General features: G+C 41.4%; 1 protein-coding gene across 2 annotated transcripts in view; it reads right to left on the bottom strand.

The window, feature by feature from the left end:
* Positions 1-18,971, bottom strand: part of RIC1 (RIC1 homolog, RAB6A GEF complex partner 1) — a 210,795-nt gene that overhangs the window by 26,865 nt on the left and 164,959 nt on the right. For both annotated transcript variants that reach the window (XM_073635126.1, XM_073635133.1), the window contains exons 18-19: positions 13,786-13,902; positions 2,137-2,865 (exon numbers count right to left, since the gene is read on the bottom strand). In XM_073635126.1, coding sequence (XP_073491227.1) covers positions 2,137-2,865; positions 13,786-13,902 — 846 coding nt within the window. The remainder of the gene's footprint in view (positions 1-2,136; positions 2,866-13,785; positions 13,903-18,971) is intronic.

Genomic DNA, 18,971 nt, shown 5'->3' with positions numbered 1-18,971 from the left:
ACGCCTGTAAGAACGATCAAGCGGCTGAACAGCAATGATTGTTCTTATGGTGAAGGGAATCGCCCGCAGTAAAATAAGACATCTGAATGATGCCTGTAACTGCAGGCATCATTCAGATATTACCACTCAAAGTCTGCGACATCATATGACGGCGTGCGGGCGGGAAGTGGTTAGGGTGTGCACACTTATGCAACCATATTTTATTTTTACACCCCTCCACCTAAAAGATTTCAGTTTGTTTTTCCATTGAGTTGTACAGTTTATAGGTCACATTGAAAGGTAGAAAAAGTCCTGGATTGATGTGTCTCATTTTTTTTACATCACAGAAACCTGACATTTTAAACAGGGAGTGTAGACTTTTTATATCCACTGTATGTATGTATATATATATATATATATATATATATATATATATATATATATATATATATATATATATATATATATATATATGCCATCCGCTAACAGAGCTGTGCCACGACCGTGACTCCCCTGCACATGCGTGAGATTGACGTCATTGTGACTCAGCTATTTAAACGGCTGGAGCCCATGAACCCGGAAGCAAGATCTGGCGACGATGGAAGCCCTGTCGGAAGTGAAAGCACACCTCTGGGGGGCCTTGTTTTAAGGCAAGTTTGTCATAATGTGCTAGTATGTAATGCATACTTGCACATTATGACATTATCCTGCAGGGGCCCAATCTTTTTTGTGTGTGTACACATATGACTTGCTTAATTCATAGTTACATAGCAAAGACATCTTGTGTAAAAGCTTTATACAGTTCACATTCAACATTCTAATCAGGCCCTGCTAACAAGGACGCTTACAATCTACTGTATTTAGAAGAGAAATATAAGCACATATGCATGCAAGGACAGATTAGTCAAAATTCAAACCCCCAAAATACTTAGCAAACATGGTCAAGGCAGTAAATTAGCATCCTACTATAGCAAGATGATTGAAAATACAGTACCAATATCCTGTACACTTTGGAGTAAACAAGGAAAAAAATTTGTAAACTCTCAGATTGCAAAAAATCCCAATTTCCTTTCTTTTTTTTTTGCATTAGAACCTTTATCATTTCCTTGTACTGTAATGTCCATAGCCAAAGTGTTCCCATCTCATCATGTGAGATAAAAAGTTCCTGCTGAACCCTCCTTCACTCTAATTTAAAAAAAAAAAAAAAAAAAAAAAAAAAGCTTTTATTTTCTGTTTGGATCTCTGTCGGTAGACCTTTCTGTGCCGCTGAAGGAAAGGCAAGAGAAGTATCCCTAACAGGAACATAAGCAGCAATAAAAACTTGTCAAAGACTATAACCCTTCCCGACACTAAACTATTCTCTACGTTTTAAAGTATATCTAAAGCCAAAACTCTTTGAATAGAGTAACACAGAAGGTTAAAACTTTTTTTTTTTTACCATCTGTGTCTCATCAAGGTGATTTCTATTCACTTCCTGTGGACAGAAAGTGAGAGGTGATCTTTCCAGTCTGCTCTTAGTTGTTATTGGAACAAGTGTTCCCATTGGAAGATTTGACCTTTATTCTTGTTCTGGTGGCAACTCAAAATGTTGAATTTACCTTCACCTCCTTTCCCTATGACATAGGGAGATCCACTCTAATTGTCCTGATGACAACAAAAACCTGACAGTGGTTCTACTAACCCCTCCCCACTATTCAAAACTAAAAAAAAAAAAAAAAAAAAAGAAAAAGTTTTGTCTTATGCTATACTGTAAAAGAACATAGGTCAAACTTTATTAGTAAATGCACCTAGGAAATTCAAACAATATAAAGAAGAGAAAGAACATACATACATATGTAGCTCAATTTTTTTAAGGTGATACCCGAATACCCAGATTATAATAAAAAAATGACTATTACCTTTTAAGGCCCCCTTCACACGGGTGTTTCGTTTGTCATCCATCCATTGACGGATGAAAAACGGACATCAATGCATCTCTATAGAAAAACAGATATTGTGAACGCATGATCATCCATCTACATTCGTTTTTCCAAATAGAGATACATTAATGCCCGTTTTTCATCTGTCAACGGATGGATGAAAAACGGACAAAAGGTTAGCCCGTGTGAAAAGGGCCTTAAACTGAATAAATGTGACAAAAAGGACATAGAAATCTACCTGGAGTATAATGAGATACGAGGCAGCTGTGTCAAGGTCCTGAGCCATTAGACACTCCTCAAACAAGTCTTTAGGGTTACCAACAGCAGCAAAGAGATAGTTCCAAAGAGCATACTCCGTCTTGCGTGCACAGTGAACAACAGTCTGCAGAAAAAGGGGGAATTCTGTGATGAACTTGGCCACTGTTGGAAGCAGCGGGTCGGGAATAGGCTCCCGTGAGGTAGCTTCTTCTTCCAATACTTCGTGGAGCATGAGTTCTAGCACATGTGGGAAGTAAGGTAAAGAGGCACATGAATGGGCTAAGAGTAAAGCCTGCTCTCCTAAGTTCCTGACTAAGAGCTGTCGTAGGATATGGTGGAGGTAGATTTGAGAGGTCCTCTCTACAATACAATAGGGGAACTGAACCTCCAAATGCTCAGCAGGAGAGCCAAGGTTGTTCAAACAGTCATAAGCAACAGTCTCATTGATGGCCCCAAGTACTAGGGCATCTTCAAACAAAACAGCTAGAGGGTAGATATTGATGTGGAAAGGCAGCATTATTCGTTTGGACAGGAAGGAATGTGGTTTACGATTGTCCCTAGGAAACAAAGGAAGCCAAACTTTCATGCCTGAGCCACCACAGCTAAGCCAGAGAGCTTCCAGAAGATGGCGCTTTTGCTTGTTCATTCTACAGGTGCTCCATACATTTTCAACAGACTGAGCTAGGACCACCGGAGCACAAAATGGCAGCTGAAAGAAAACACATGGACAATTAATACATACAATAAATAATCTGATGTAGCTTAAACTTCATTATATAATTCATAATCCGTCTCTACACTAACAGATTGCTTCCCAAAGACCAGGATGTCAATTTCTGCTAAAATTTATATGCAAAACCTTTTAGACTACAGAAGGAAGCACAAAGTGAGCCAATGTCGCAGCTTTTGCCTTCATGAGAGTGTAGGGCTTGGTGCATTGAGAATAACACAACTGTTGTCTTGTTTACACTATCATTTGTTTTGGAAAAATAACTATTTATTAAGCTGTACAGCAGTTGGAACGCTGCCATAGTATTTTAAAAGGCTAGGTTCACCTTAGGAATATCTCTCTCTGATCCTCCCTCCGTGACAGCCGGTGGGGGCACATCTCCCTGCACCCGCTGTCGCTTTTTAAAAATTGTCATTCATTTACAGATTCTTGTGAAAGAATAAACTACAAGCACCATCTTGTACTACAAGTACCAACGGACTGGACGTTTTCAAAGGGCCTTGGGGGGGGGGGGGGGGGGGGGTGCACCGATGAGCGCTCTCATAGTCCACAGACATGTCCTTCGGCACTCAAACAGCAAGACCGTATAGAAATATGCTCCTGTGATCTATTGTCCCTGGATATGCTTTCTAGACTCCTGCAGGGAAAAAATAATCACCTGAAGGCCCCTTTCACACCTGTGCGACTTAACCTCCGACTTGGGACTGCAAAGTCTCATGACAAGTCGTACCCCATGATTTTCAATGAGTATAATTCATATTCGTGCAACTTAAAGTCACAGCGACTTCAAAGTAGTCCCTGCACTACTTTGGTCTGACTTTAATGCGACTTGAGGTCCATAGACCTCAAGATTACACAGGCATTGCTGTAAGTCGCAGCAAAAACGCATGACTTTCAAGTCACACAATTGTGAAAGGGGCCCAATACACAGTGTTCTGGTTTACTTATACAATACATGGAAAAAGTGTTAATTTTGGTCGTATTCACTGATTTATTATGCACATTTTATGTATAATTACTTGTGAATTGCCACAATACAGATATATTATTGTGATATACACTCCCCGGCCACTTTATTAGTTACACCTGTAAAATTGCTTGGTAACACAAATTGCTATTTAGCCAATCACATAGCAGAAACTCAATGCATTTAGGCATCTAGACACGGTGAAGACGACTTGCTGAAGTTCAAACCGAGCTTTAGAAGAATGGGGAAAAAAGGGGGATTTAAGTGACTTTGAACATGCATGGTTTTTTGGTGGCAGATGGGCTGGTCTGAGTATTTCAAAAACTGATGATCAACTGGGATTTTCATGCACAACCATCTCTAGGGTTTACAGAGAATGGTCCGAAAAAGAAAAAATATCCAGTGAGCATTAGTCGTGTGGACGAAAATGCCTTGTTGATGTCAAAAAAGACTGGGCAGGCTGGTTTGAGACGATAGAAAGGCAACAGTAACTCAAATATCCACTCGTTACAACCAAGGTATGCAGAATACCATCTCTGAATGCACAACACATCAAACCTTGAAGCAGATGGGCTACAGCAGCAGAAGACCACACCGTGTACCACTCCTGTCAGCTAAGAACAGGAAACTGAGACTACACTTTGCATAGGCTCACCAAAATTGGACAACAGAAGATTGGAACAAAGTTGCCTGGTCTGAGGAGTCTCGATTTCAGCTGAGACATTCAGATGGTAGGGTCAGAATTTTGCATAAACAACATGAAAGCAAGGATCCATCCTGCCTTGTATCAACGGTTCAGGCTGGTGGTGGTGTAAGGCTCCGTTGACACTGATGCGCTGTCCGGCATCGCATGTAATTCGCACCGCACTCCTGTGCAAATTCCATGTGATGTTTGTGTGATGCGAATTCAGCCATACAGATTGTTTGGCTACGTTTTCATCACATTCGGACCAAAGTTGTGCAGGCCCTTTTTTTGGACCGCACGAAAATTGGATTGCATGGGTGATTCCTGTCCGAATTGACAGTTTGCACGGCAATATGCGATCCGATATGGGGGTGTCATTAACTTTGTGCGAGACGGGTGCGATTCGGGAACCCGCAGTGTCTTTGCAGGGCTCCTGCATCGCACCGCACCAGTGTGAACCCAGCCTTATGGTGTGAGGGATATTTTCTTGGCACACTTTTGGCCCCTTAGTACCAATTGGGCAGTTTAAACGCCACAGCCTACCTGAGTATTGTTGCTGACCATGTCTATCCCTTTATGACTACAGTGTACCCATCTTCTGATGTCTACTTCCAGCAGAATAATGCACCATGTCACAAAGCTCAAATCATCTCCAAACTGGTGTCTTAAACAAGACAATGAGGTCACTGTACTCCAATGGCCTCCACAGTCACCAGATCTCAATCCAATAGAGCGCATTTGGTATGTGGTGGAACATCATGGATGTGCAGCTGACAAATCTGCAGCAACTGTGTGATGCTATCATGTCAATATGGACCAAAACCTCAGAGGAATGTTTCCAAAGCAGCAAGGTGTACCTAATAAAGTAGCTGGTGAGTGTATATTGTGGTGATTGACTGACAAAGTGGTAACACTATATGAGTTTGCAGCCTTCTGATTTTTGTGAGGATTTTATTTTTATCAATTATCTTCATTAATAATTTTTAGACATTAGTACTCATTATATAGAGGAAAGTGCAGGGCTACTTCAACGCATTCATTTCTTTATACAGGAAAAAAAATAAATGCATGTTTTTCCTACAAAAATATGTGCATTTATTATTCTCTTTAACCTCTTGACATCCGCGCTATAGCCGAATGACGGCCACAGCGCGGACCTGAATTGTGCACGCGCCCTGCAGGGCACGCGCGGAGCGCGCTGTGATCACAGAGTCACTGAGACTCGGGTGATCACCGATCCGAGTAAGGGGCCGATTAATGACAGCTGATCACATGATCAAAACAAAAGCTCGGTGATTGTTTCTTTTTTTCTCCTCATGCTGACAGTGTCACCGGCTCATCTGCAAGGGACATCGATCCCGAAGAGGAAGAGGCAATTATGCCTCATCTGTGCCACCTGCCATTGCCACCTGACAGTGCCCACCAGTGCAACCCATCAATGCCCATGAGTGCCATCAATGCCCACAAGTGCCACCTATCAATGCCCACCAGTGGTGCCAATCATTGCCACCTAGCAGTGCTGCCTATCAGTGTAACCGATCAATGCCCATTATTGTCACCCATCAGTGCCGCCTCATCAGCGTACATCAATGAAGGAGATGTTTAACAAAAAAATAAAAACTGCAGAGGTGATCAAATACCACCAAAAGAAAGCTCTATTTGTGGGGAAAAAAATTTATTTGGGTACAGTTTTGTATGACCGCGTAATTGTCATTCAAAGTGCGACAGCGATGAAAGCTAAAAATTGGCCTGGACAGGAGGGGGGTTTAAATGCCCAGTAAGCAAGTGGTTAAAAGGCGAACCTATCCTTTCACTTTTTTGCCTTTGATAGAATATATATATATACACTACCGTTCAAAAGTTTGGGGTCACCCAAACAATTTTGTGTTTTCCATGAAAAGTCACACTTATTCACCACCATACGTTGTGAAATGAATAGAAAATAGAGTCAAGACATTGACAAGGTTAGAAATAATGATTTGTATTTGAAATAACATTGTTTTTACATCAAACTTTGCTTTCATCAAAGAATCCTCCTTTTGCAGCAATTACAGCATTGCACACCTTTGGCATTCTAGCTGTTAATTTATTGAGGTAAGCTGGAGAAATTGCACCCCACGCTTCTAGAAGCAGCTCCCACAAGTTGGATTGGTTGGATGGGCACTTCTGGCGTACCATACGGTCAAACTGCTCCCACAACAGCTCAATGGGGTTCAGATCTGGTGACTGTGCTGGCCACTCCATTACCGATAGAATACCAGCTGCCTGCTTCTGCTGTAAATAGTTCTTGCACAATTTGGAGGTGTGTTTAGGGTCATTGTCCTGTTGTAGGATGAAATTGGCTCCAATCAAGCGCTGTCCACTGGGTATGGCATGGCGTTGCAAAATGGAGTGATAGCCTTCCTTATTCAGAATCCCTTTTACCCTGTACAAAGCTCCCACCTTACCAGCACCAAAGCAACCCCAGACCATCACATTACCTCCACCATGCTTAACAGATGGCGTCAGGCATTCTTCCAGCATCTTTTCATTTGTTCTGCGTCTCACAAACGTTCTTCTTTGTGATCCAAACACCTCAAACTTGGATTCATCCGTCCACAACACTTTTTTCCAGTCTTCCTCTGTCCAATGTCTGTGTTCTTTTGCCCATCTTAATCTTTTTCTTTTATTGGCCAGTCTCAGATATGGCTTTTTCTTTGCCACTCTGCCCTGAAGCCCAAAATCCCGCAGCCGCCTCTTCACTGTAGATGTTGACACTGGTGTTTTGCGGGTACTATTTAATGAAGATGCCAGTTGGGGACCTGTGAGGGGTCTGTTTCTCAAACTAGAGACTCTAATGTGCTTATCTTCTTGCTTAGTTGTGCAACGCGGCCTCCCACTTCTTTTTCTACTCTGGTTAGAGCCTGTTTGTGCTGTCCTCTGAAGGGAGTAGTACACACCGTTGTAGGAAATCTTCAATTTCTTTGCAATTTCTCGCATGGAATAGCCTTCATTTCTAAGAACAAGAATAGACTGTCGAGTTTCAGATGAAAGTTCTCTTTTTCTGGCCATTTTGAGCGTTTAATTGACCCCACAAATGTGATGCTTCAGAAACTCAATCTGCTCACAGGAAGGTCAGTTTTGTAGCTTCTGGAAGGAGCTAGACTGTTTTTAGATGTGTGAACATGATTGCACAAGGGTTTGCTAATCATCAATTAGCCTTCTGAGCCAATGAGCAAACACATTGTACCATTAGAACACTGGAGTGATAGTTGCTGGAAATGGGCCTCTATACACCTATGTAGATATTGCACCAAAAACTAGACATTTGCAGTTAGAATAGTCATTTACCACATTAGCAATGTATAGAGTATATTTGTTTAAAGTTAGGACTAGTTTAAAGTTAGCTTCATTTAAAAGTACAGTGCTTTTCCTTCAAAAATAAGGACATTTCAATGTGACCCCAAACTTTTGAACGGTAGTGTATATATATATATATATATATATATATATATATATATATATACATACATACACACACATACACACACAGTCAGGTCCATAAATATTGAGACATCAACACAATTCTAATCCTTTTGGCTCTATACACCACCACAATGGATTTGAAATGAAACGAACAAGATGTGCTTTAACTGCAGACTTTCAGCTTTAATTTGAGGGTATTTCCATCCAAATCAGGTGAACGGTGTAGGAATTACAACAGTTTGTATATGTACCTTCCACTTTTTAAGGGACCAAAAGTAATGGGACAGATTAACAATCATCCAAACTTTCACTTTTTAATACTTGGTTGCAAATCCTTTGCAGTCATTTACAGCCTGAAGTCTGGAACACATAGACATCACCAGACGTTGGGTTTCATCCCTGGTGATGCTCTGCCAGGCCTCTACTGCAACTGTCTTCAGTTCCTGCTTGTTCTTGGGGCATTTTCCCTTCAGTTTTGTCTTCAGCAAGTGAAATGCATGCTCAATCGGATTCAGGTCAGGCGATTGACTTGGCCATTGCATAACATTTCACTTCTTTCCCTTAAAAAACTCTTTGGTTGCTTTCACAGTATGCTCTGGGTCATTATCCATCTGCACTGTGAAGCGCCGTCCAATGAGTTCTGAAGAATTTTGTTGAATATGAGCAGATAATATTGCCCGAAACACTCCAGAATTCATCCTGCTGCTTTTGTCAGCAGTCACATCATCAAGAAACACAAGAGAACCAGTTCCAATGGCAGCCATACATGCTCACGCCATAACACTACCACCACCATGCTTCACTGATGAGGTGGTATGCTTTGGATCATGAGCAGTTCCTTTCCTTTTCCATACTCTTCTCTTCCCATCACTCTGGTACAAGTTGATCTTGGTCTCATCTGTCCATAGGATGTTGTTCCAGAACTGTGAAGGCTTTTTTAGATGTTGTTTGGCAAACTCTAATCTGGCCTTCCTGTTTTTGAGGCTCACCAATGGTTTACATCATGTGGTGAACCCTCTGTATTCACTCCGGTGAAGTCTTCTCTTGATTGTTGACTTTGAGACACATACACCTACCTCCTGGAGAGTGTTCTTGATCTGGCCAACTGTTGTGAAGGGTGTTTTCTTCACAACAGTTGGTGCGTTCTTTCTTTTTAAGGATGTTCCAAACAGTTGATTTGGCCACACCTAATGTTTTTGCTATCTCTCTGATGGGTTTGTTTTGTTTAATGATGGCTTGCTTTACTGATAGTGACAGATCTTTGGATCTCATATTGAGAGTTGACAGCAACAGATTCCAAATGCAAATAGCACACTTGAAATGAACTCTGGACCTATTATCTGCTCCTTGTAAATGGGATAATGAGGGAATAACACACACCTGGCCATGGAACAGCTGAGCAGCCAATTGTCCCATTACTTTTGGTCCCTTAAAAAGTGGGAGGCACATATACAAACTGTTGTAATTCCTACACTGTTCACCTGATTTGGATGTAAATACCCTCAAATTAAAGCTGAAAGTCTGCACATCTTGTTTGTTTCATTTCAAATCCATTGCGGTGGTGTATAGAGCCAAAAAGATTAGAATTGTGTCAATGTCATATATATTATATATATAAAATTTTTAAAAGGGCCCACATTCCACCGTGCTTACGCACAAATGCGAACACATACATTACTTCTGCACGCAAATGGTGTTCACACCACACATGTGAGGTATTAACCCGAACGTCAGAGCGACAGCAATAATTCTAGCACCAGACTTCCTGTGCAACTCCAAACTGGTAACCTGTAAAGGCAATTAAAGTGTCGCCTATGGAGAATTTTAGGAACCGTAGTTTTCCGCCATTCCATGGGCAGACGCAATTTTAAAGCGTGACATGTTCAGTATCTTATTCACTCAACGTAACATCATCTTGCACATTATACAAAAAAAATTGGGTTAACTTTAATGTTTTGTTTTTTAATTAATGAAAGTTTTTTTTTTTCCCCCAAAAAAATTGCAACACCCACCACTTTAGTCTATAGGGTCTCTGCTAAAAAAAAAAAATAAAAAAAAAATTAATGTTTGGGGGTTCTAAGTAATTTTCTAGCAAAAAAAAAAAAAAAAAAGGTTGGAGCGAAGTGTCAGAAATGGCCCGGGTACGAAGTGGTTAAAGGAAGTTGAAAAGTAACAGATTTTCTGGTCGGGTCAAGGGTAAAGATAAGGGCAAAAGGCCTGAAAACGCTTCGGATTTAATCAGTCGACTAGCCAGAACGAAATATTATTGATCATTTTGCATCCATGTGCAGCACACCAAGATGCTTTGTTCATGCATACGATTGTATTTAATCAGAATATGAGATTACATGATGAAAAAAAGAGAGGTGATCAATATTTGAGATTGCAAGTTATGATCGTATCTTTATTATTAATTGGAATCCATTTCACCGTGTGGCATATCGATCGAAGAGGCTGTCAACTATAGATTAATTACACCTATTGGGCAAAGACTGATCAGAAAATAAATATATAATTTATAGAAGTGTGTATGGCCAGAAAAAAAATCTGTAAGCTGCAACATATTACAATTTTGGTCTTGGCTTTAATACTGCTTTATTTCTGCATAAGTAGTAACCTTACTGTTGAATTTTTAAGCCCATAGTGAAATATGAAAATGGCTCTGGAGGGTAACTTGAAAAAAAAAAAAAAGGTTTCTGACAGATATGTACAGTGTCTTGAAAAGGTATTCATACCCCTTGAATTTTTCCACATTTTGTCATGTTACAACTAAAAAACGTACCTGTGTTGTGATTTTATGTGATAGACCCAACACAAAGTGGCACATCATTTTGAAGTGTGGCATGCATTTGTATTCAGCCTGCCTTTACCCTGATACCCCCTAACTAAAATCTAATGGAACCAATTGCCTTCAGAAGTCACCTAATTAGTAAATAGAGTCCACCTGTTTGTAACTTAATCTCGGTATAAATACAGCTGTTCTGTGAACAAACAGCATCATGAAGGCCAAGGAGCACACCAGACAGGTCAGGGATAAAGTTGTGGAGAAGTTTAAAGCAGGGTTAAGTTATGAAACGTAAGCATCTTTGAGCATCTCACAGAGCACTGTTCAATCCATCATCCGAAAATGGAAAGAGTATGGCACAACTGCAAACCTACGAAGACATGGCCGTCCACCTAAACTGACAGGCCGGACAAGGAGAGCATTCACCAGAGAAGCAGCCAAGAGGCCCATGGTAACTCTGGAGGAGCTGCAGAGATCCACAGCTCAGGTGGGAGAATCTGTCCACAGGACAACTATTAGTCATGTACTCCACAAATCTGGCCTTTATGGAAGAGTGGAAAGAAGAAAGCCATTGTTGAAAGAAAGCCATAACAAGTCCTGTTTGCAGTTTGCAAGAAGCCATGTGGGGGACACAGCAAACATGTGGAAGAAGGTGCTCTGGACAGAGGAGATCAAATGTGAACTTTTTGTCCTCATGCAAAATGCTATAAGTTGTGGAAAACTAACATTGCACATCACCCTGAACCCACCATCCCCACTGTGAAACATGGTGGTGGCAGCATTATGTTGTGGGGATGCTTTTCTTTAGCAGGCACAGGGAAGTTGGTCAGAGTTGATAGGAAGATGGATGGATTAAAATACAGGGCAATCTTAAAAGAAAACCTGTTAGCGTCTGCAAAAGACGAGACTGGGGTGGAGGTTCACCTTCCAGCAGGACAACGCCTCTAAACATCCAGCCAGAGCTACAATGGAATGGTTAAGATCAAAGCATATTCATGTGTTAGAATGGCCCAGTCAAAGTCCAGACTTAAATCCAATTGAGAATCAGTGGCAAGACTTGAAAATTGCTGTTCACAGACGCTCTTCATCTAATCTGACAGAGCTTGAGCTATTTTGCAAAGAAGAATGGGCAAATACCGTATTTATCGGCATATAACACGCACTTTTTTCCCCTGAAAATCAGGGGAAAATCGTGGGTGCGTGTTATAGGCCGATCCCCCCCCAATTGTGTGTGATCGGAGCGATCGCGGCAATTGCCGCGATCGCCGCCGACATACACAGCCGTGTGGAAATTCAAATACGGCGCCGAGACTGCAGGGACTCGGCGGAGCGGAGCTACACATAGCCGAGAGTCCTCGGGTTTTCTCGGCGCTGCTTACAGTCCCGCCCATAGGGCGGAACTGGGCGGGACTGTAAGCGGCGCCGAGAAAACACGAGGACTCTCGGCTATGTGTATCAGCGCTCCGCCGAGTCCCTGCAGTCTCGGCGCCATATTTAAATTTACACAGGGCTGTGTATGACGGCAGGGATCGCGGCGATCCCACAAAGCTGCACGGGGGCAAGGCTGCACGGGGGCAAGGCTGCACGGGGGCAAGGCTGCAAGGGGGCAAGGCTGCACGGGGGCAAGGCTGCACGGGGGCAAGGCTGCACGGGGGCAAGGCTGCACGGGGGCAAGGCTGCACTGGAGAAAAGCTGCACTGACAAGGCTGCACTGACAAGGCTGCACTGACAAGGCTGCAATGGACACTGGGGCAAGGCTGCACTGACAAGGCTGCACTGACAAGGCTGCACTGACAAGGCTGCACTGACAAGGCTGCACTGACAAGGCTGCAATGGACACTGGGGCAAGGCTGCACTGACACTGACAAGGCTGCAGATGGACACTGATAACGCTGCATTGATGGGCATTTTAATGTAAGTTTTTCTTCCTTAAACTTTACTCCTAAAAGTTTTTTTCCTTAAAATTCCCTCCTTAACTTGGGTGCGTGTTATATGCCGGCGCGTGTTATACGCCGATAAATACGGTATTTAATTCTCTAGATGTGCAAAGCTGGTAGAGACTTACCCAAAAACACTTGCAGCTGTAATTGCAGCGAAAGGTGGTTCTACAAGTATATGACACAGATATTTGTAAAAAAAAATGGAAAACCATTTATCATTTTCCTTCCACTTCACAATTATGTGCCACTTTGTGTTGGTCTATCACATAAAATACATTTATGTTTTTGGTTGTAACATGACAAAATGTGGAAAATTTCAAGGGGTATGAATACGTTTTCAAGGCACGGCATCTATATTGAGAGATCCTACAGAAAAACTACACAAAAGAAAGCATTTAGGCCATCTTTCTCCGGCTACTTTTTAATTCCTGACAGAGTTAATCCAATTTGTAACATGACAAACTATTTTAAATAGAACTTTTCTTTACATCCCCACATAGTTTGCTGTGTTTTGTTGTTTTTCTTCCTTTTTATTTAGTTCCCATTCTGCTAAGTTTCCCACTACCTTTTCAACCCCCCATGTCTTAGTCATGTTATGTTATGAACACGTAAAGGGATAACAGGTCATGGATCATGGCAAGGTCATGTGAGGAAACTCTCCCCAAAAATAAAAGGGTCATATAGTAACAGTTTTATTTTTCTTCCCTGAAGTTATGTAATATTACCGATAGCCCTTTGGTTGAAGATGAGGCCTGTATTCCCCTTGTACCAGATTGTCAGTCCTCATAAATTTATGATTTTTGGTCATATTGCCATATTCCAACAATTCTGGACATGCTATAAAACTGTAAATAAAGATTGTGTATATATATATATATATATATATATATATATATATATATATATATATATATATAAAAATGGAACAGTTCTAGGTTAACCTGAACAAGCTGTACACATATATGCTGTGAATTTCCAAGTTACAAACGTCCTGTAGGGGGTGCTAAATATACATATATTTCCTCTTGTGCAAGACGCCGCACAGTCTTTTACTTACCAGCTTTCTCTGTTGGGATCCAGCATCTTTTTCCCGAATCTGAGGACCTGAGCGATCTCTCTGCAACATTATTAGCTGACCAGCTAGATTCAGCATTATGCTTTCTGCATCACAAGCCTGAGATAAAAAAAAAAAAAAAAAAAAACACACGATCATTCAACAAAAAACAGTGACAAAAGTATTCATGGCAAAAAAAGAAAAAAAAAAAGACCACTAACACACACAATGGTTAAATGCTTGATAAATCTAGGGGTAGAAGAATAAAGCGTATTACCTTATTTTTCGCTCATTTAGCCTTCCTTCATGCTGCGTCTCTCAAAGCTCTTTCTCTAAGACAAAGTTTCTCAACTCAAGTACCCCCACCCAACAGGTCATGTTTTCAGGCTTTCCATTATTTTGCACAGGTAATTTTAACAGTTTCACTGCCTTAGTAATTACCACAGCCGTTTCATCTGAGGGAAATCCTGAAAACATGACCTGTTGGGGGTACTTTAGGACTGCTGTTGAGAAACATTGCTCCTAAGGCACTCCAGTTGTTGCACTCTATCATCATCATATACAATGTGGAACCTATAGTCCTACTCGTACACAAGAACAGGGAGAGCCCACCCTACAACCCAGACTGTGGGAGAGAAGTGAAGAGTGCCTGCGGCTGGGGATAGAGGAATGGGGCCAGTATTACAGCCTTTCCCTCTACCCCCAAGACTTAGCAAGCATTTACCAATCAGCAATTTGGAGGGGGGGGTGAAAAGGGGTGGTGGAGGCCCACTGCAATGGGGGTGGGTGTTTTTTTTTTTTTTTGTTTTTTTTTAAACAATGTTTTCAATGGAGGCAATCACACAAATGCGTACAAATGCACTGCCTTCAGATCCGAAACACAAAATCCAAAAAATCTGCTTCTGAGGACATGTGTATACATGTATATTCTTGAAAAAAGAACAAAACATTATTTATGCATTAAAAAACAGATCTATTTACTGATCATTATGCAGTAGCGTTTGTTCTGTGCCTTAATGAACAGTAAATGTTTTACATCTGTGTTATGGGTTATGGCTACGTGGATGAGGTCTTAAAGTGATTGTAAACATCAGACATAAAATATGAACAAAACATATCCTTTTATAGTGTGTACTTGTCTCAATTAAGAGCACTCAGATTAATTTCTGTCTGCCTCTTTGTTCATCTGCCATCAGCAAGAATTACTTCTGACAATTTTTCCTGACACCAAGAGAAAAATGGTGACGAAAGGCTAAAAAAAGCCTCTATGACAGCTATGACAGACTTGGTGAATTCCATGCAAAGTTTTTGAAAGGGAATAAAGACATAACTTTTTTTTTTTAGATTCAAGATGTGGAAAATGCCCTCATTTTAAAGAGCAGCATGAAGGTCTACTAGCCTGTGCAGAGACACCGGTAGAACGGACAACATGAAGCAGGGTGGAGGCAGAGAGTGAAGAAAGCGGAGTAATGAGGTGTCTGCACAGGCTAACAGATGCGCGCCACCCCGCCATGAAGTGGGGGTGTTCCTTTATGCTGAAAAGGACATGTTTGCAGTTAAACTAGGATTAAGTCTTTCCAGCTTGAGGTGAGGCCTTGGCTTCTTCTGCTGGGGTAGATAAATGTATTTACCTGCAAGTGAAATCTTTGATGCAGATGTCCAAGACAGCTCAGAAGAGACGTTTACCCATGAAAGGTATGCACATCTAATGCATTTTACAAGTCTCTTCTGCAGATCAACATTTCAACTCCAGAGTTCCCTGCATGTTCACTGACAGAAGACTCATACATGTAATAGGACAGGAAATACCTACTAATAGGTCTACTCAGTGTAGGACTGCCAGCGTGAGCTTTAAGGGCTATACAAACAGGGGACCAGTGAAAATGGAAGCTGGATCCCTGTCAATGCATTTAGTGCATTCTCCTAATGTTTGACAAATTAGCATCACAGCCATGGTAGGCTGCAATTAGAGCCTGCCAGAGAAAACAAGGTGTTTGCAAGAATCTCCTAATGTTTATCTATAGGATTCCTAAACACTGTCATATCCTCTACAGCAGCTTTTTTTAAACCAGGGTGCCTTCAGGTTTCTTCAGGAGTGCCTTGGCAAAATGCCTACAATTCCTCAAAAATTGTATACAAGTAAGTGGGTGGATCAAGCCTGCCTTTTAGTTACATAATGCCACGTTTTCATTGTGCAGCATTACAACCCACTAGCCTCCAGCATCCTAATAACCAATGACATAATTGATTGATAAGGAAAACATTGGGTGTCAGCACTGCATTCGGCTGCCCCTCTCTGCCAGCACTGGCTTCACATTAGCTGAATATAGTGCCTTGAAGAAGTATTCATACCCCTTGAAATTTTCCACATGTTACAACCAAAAACTTCAATGTATTTTATTGGAATTTTATGTGATAGACCAACACAAAGTGGCACAGTATTGTGAAGTGGAAGGGAAATGATAAATGGTTTTCAAAATGTTTTACAAATAAATATAATAAATATGTGGAAAGTGTGGTGTGCATTTGTATTCAGCCTCCCTGAGTCAATACTTTGTAGAACCGCCTTTCACCGCAATTACAGCTGCAAGTCTTTTTGGGGATGTCTCCATCAGCTTTGCACATCTAGAGAGTGACCTTTTTGCCCATTCTTCTTTGCAAAATAGCTCAAGCTCTGTCAGATTGGATGGAGAGCATCTGAAAAGCAATTTTTAAGTCTTGCCACAGATTCTCATTTGGAATTAGGTCTGGACTTTGACTGGGCTAACACAAGAAAATGCTTTGATCTAAACCATTCTATTGTAGCTCTGGCTGTATGTTTAGGGTCGTGGTCCTGCTTGAAGGTGATCCACTCCAGTCTCAAGTCTTTTGCAGACTCTAACAGGTTTTCTTCTAAGATTGTCCTGTATTTTGCTCCATCCATCAACTCTGACCAGCTTCCCTGTCCCTGCTGAAGAAAAGCATCCCCACAACATCATGCTGCCACCACCATGTTTCACAGTGGGGATGGTGTGTTCAGGGTGATGTGCAGTGTTAGTTTTCCACCACACATAACTTTTTGCTTTTAAGCCAAAAAGTTCAATCTGACCTGAGCACCTTCTTCCACGTTTGCTGTGTACCCCACATGGTTTTTCGCAAACTGCAAAAGGGATGTCTTATGGCTTTCTTTCAACAATGGCTTTCTTCTTGCCACTCTTCCATAAAGGCCAGATTTGTGGAGTGCATGACTAATAGTTGTCCTGTGGACAGATTCTCCCACCTGAGCTGTGGATCTCTGCAGCTCCTCCAGATACCATGGGCCTCTTGGCTGCTTCTTTGATGAATGCTCTCCTTGCCTGGCCTGTCAATTTAGGTGGGCGGACATTTCTTGGTAGGTTTGCAGTTGTGCCATACTCTTTCCATTTTCGGATGATGGATTGAATAGTGCTCCGTGAGATGTTCAAAGCTTGGGATATTTTTTGTTCCTTGGCCTTTAAGATGTTCATGATGCTGTTTGTTCACTAAGGTTCTCTAACAAACCTCTGAGTGCTTCATAGAACAGCTGTATTTATACTGAGATTAAATTACACACAGGTGGACTCTATTTACTAAATTAGGTGACTTCTGCAGGTAGATTTTAGTTAGGGGTATCAGAGTAAAGGGGGCTGAATACAAATGCATGCCACACTTTTCAGATATTCATTTGTAAACCATTTGGAAAACCATTTATAATTTTCCTTCCACGTCACAATTATGTGCCACTTTGTGTTGGTCTATCACATAAAATCCCAATAAAATACATTTACGTTTTTGGTTGTAACATGAGAACATGTGGAAAATTTCAAGGGGTATGAATACTATTTCAAGGCACTGTAAGTGAGGGAAACAGAGGGAGAAGAGAAACATTGGAACACTAGTCAGTACCAGAGTGCAAAGTGGTATTTGCTTCGGAAGAATAAATCATCTCCAACATTGAGTGTCCCACATGTGTGAATGTTGCTACATTATGTAAAACTATTAGTTTATTTTATTACAGTTTAGAATGGGGTGTGCATAATTTTAAAAGGTGCCTTGATCGAAAAAAAGGTTGGAGAAACACTGTTCTACAGTAAGTCAGTGCTTTAGTAGAATGGGACCCTGCCAGATCTATGGTATGAATGGCCCACTTCTTAATACAGGACTTCTCAAATGGATTCTGGGGCTCGAAGGGATCCCAGTTGGGCAACAGCACTAGTAGAAGCTACAGGCTACTCCTATTTCTAGGGTGCCATGTACCTCATCAAGAAGAGCCAAAATGTTCTCTCCAAGCCTGGGCACTATAGCAGCTGCCTGCTACTCCACAGGGGAAACACCATCTGGCAGAGATTGTGGAGTCTCTTTGTCACATAGAGCCACCATAGCAAAAAGGCTCAGAGACCACTAAGGCTGCAGTCAGAAGATTCTGGAGGTAAAGGCATTGAAGTACACTTTATGGCCTCTTCTGTCAGAGTCGGCAGTCAAAGTTGCAATTTCAAATAAAAATTCTGCAAAACTGTAGATAAGTTAAGCTAAGAAAGACTGAGAAATGTAGGGACTCGAGCAGAAGAAAGCTTTTCAGGCTGACGATGTCTGATCTATGACAGGGAACACTGCCACCCCAAAACTGTTAGTGGATCGTGAGCTAGAGGGACCAGATACAGTAGGATAGCTCTCTATGTGCTTAGGGTCCACCATATTGCATATGGCAAAAATTGCGTGTCTCTTGCAATTAGAAGCATTGGCAGGAAGGTGTTGCCTGACCCTGAATGATGGAAATAGTGTGTGGAGTGTAAGGCCTCGTGCACACTTGACGTTTTTACAGCAGCTGTTTTTGGCTGTAGACATTTTTTCTACAGTCATTAAACTCTCCATGTTATCCTATGTGTCCATGCACACATAGGCTGTTATCAGCAGTTTTGGGCAGTGGCGTTTTTGAGCAGTAAAAAAAAAACAAAACTAGTGGGTTCTGAGAGACTTTTTCAGCTGTAATGCTGATAAACGTTGATTAACACTCAAAAACGTCGCTCACAAGCGTTTAACGTTTTTAAACCACTGGAAAAAAAAAAAAAAAAAGTTTCTTCAAAAAAAAAAAACGCTAACGCGGAAAACCGCTAGAAATCGCTATTGTAAAAACACTGACAAAAGTTGAATAACTCACTGCAAAGCTACTGGCGTTTTTATAACGTTATTTT

The sequence above is a fragment of the Aquarana catesbeiana genome, linkage group LG01 (assembly GCF_042186555.1).
Source record: "Aquarana catesbeiana isolate 2022-GZ linkage group LG01, ASM4218655v1, whole genome shotgun sequence".
Taxonomy (NCBI): Eukaryota; Metazoa; Chordata; class Amphibia; order Anura; family Ranidae; genus Aquarana; species Aquarana catesbeiana.
This window is presented reverse-complemented; position numbering and strand designations above follow the sequence as displayed.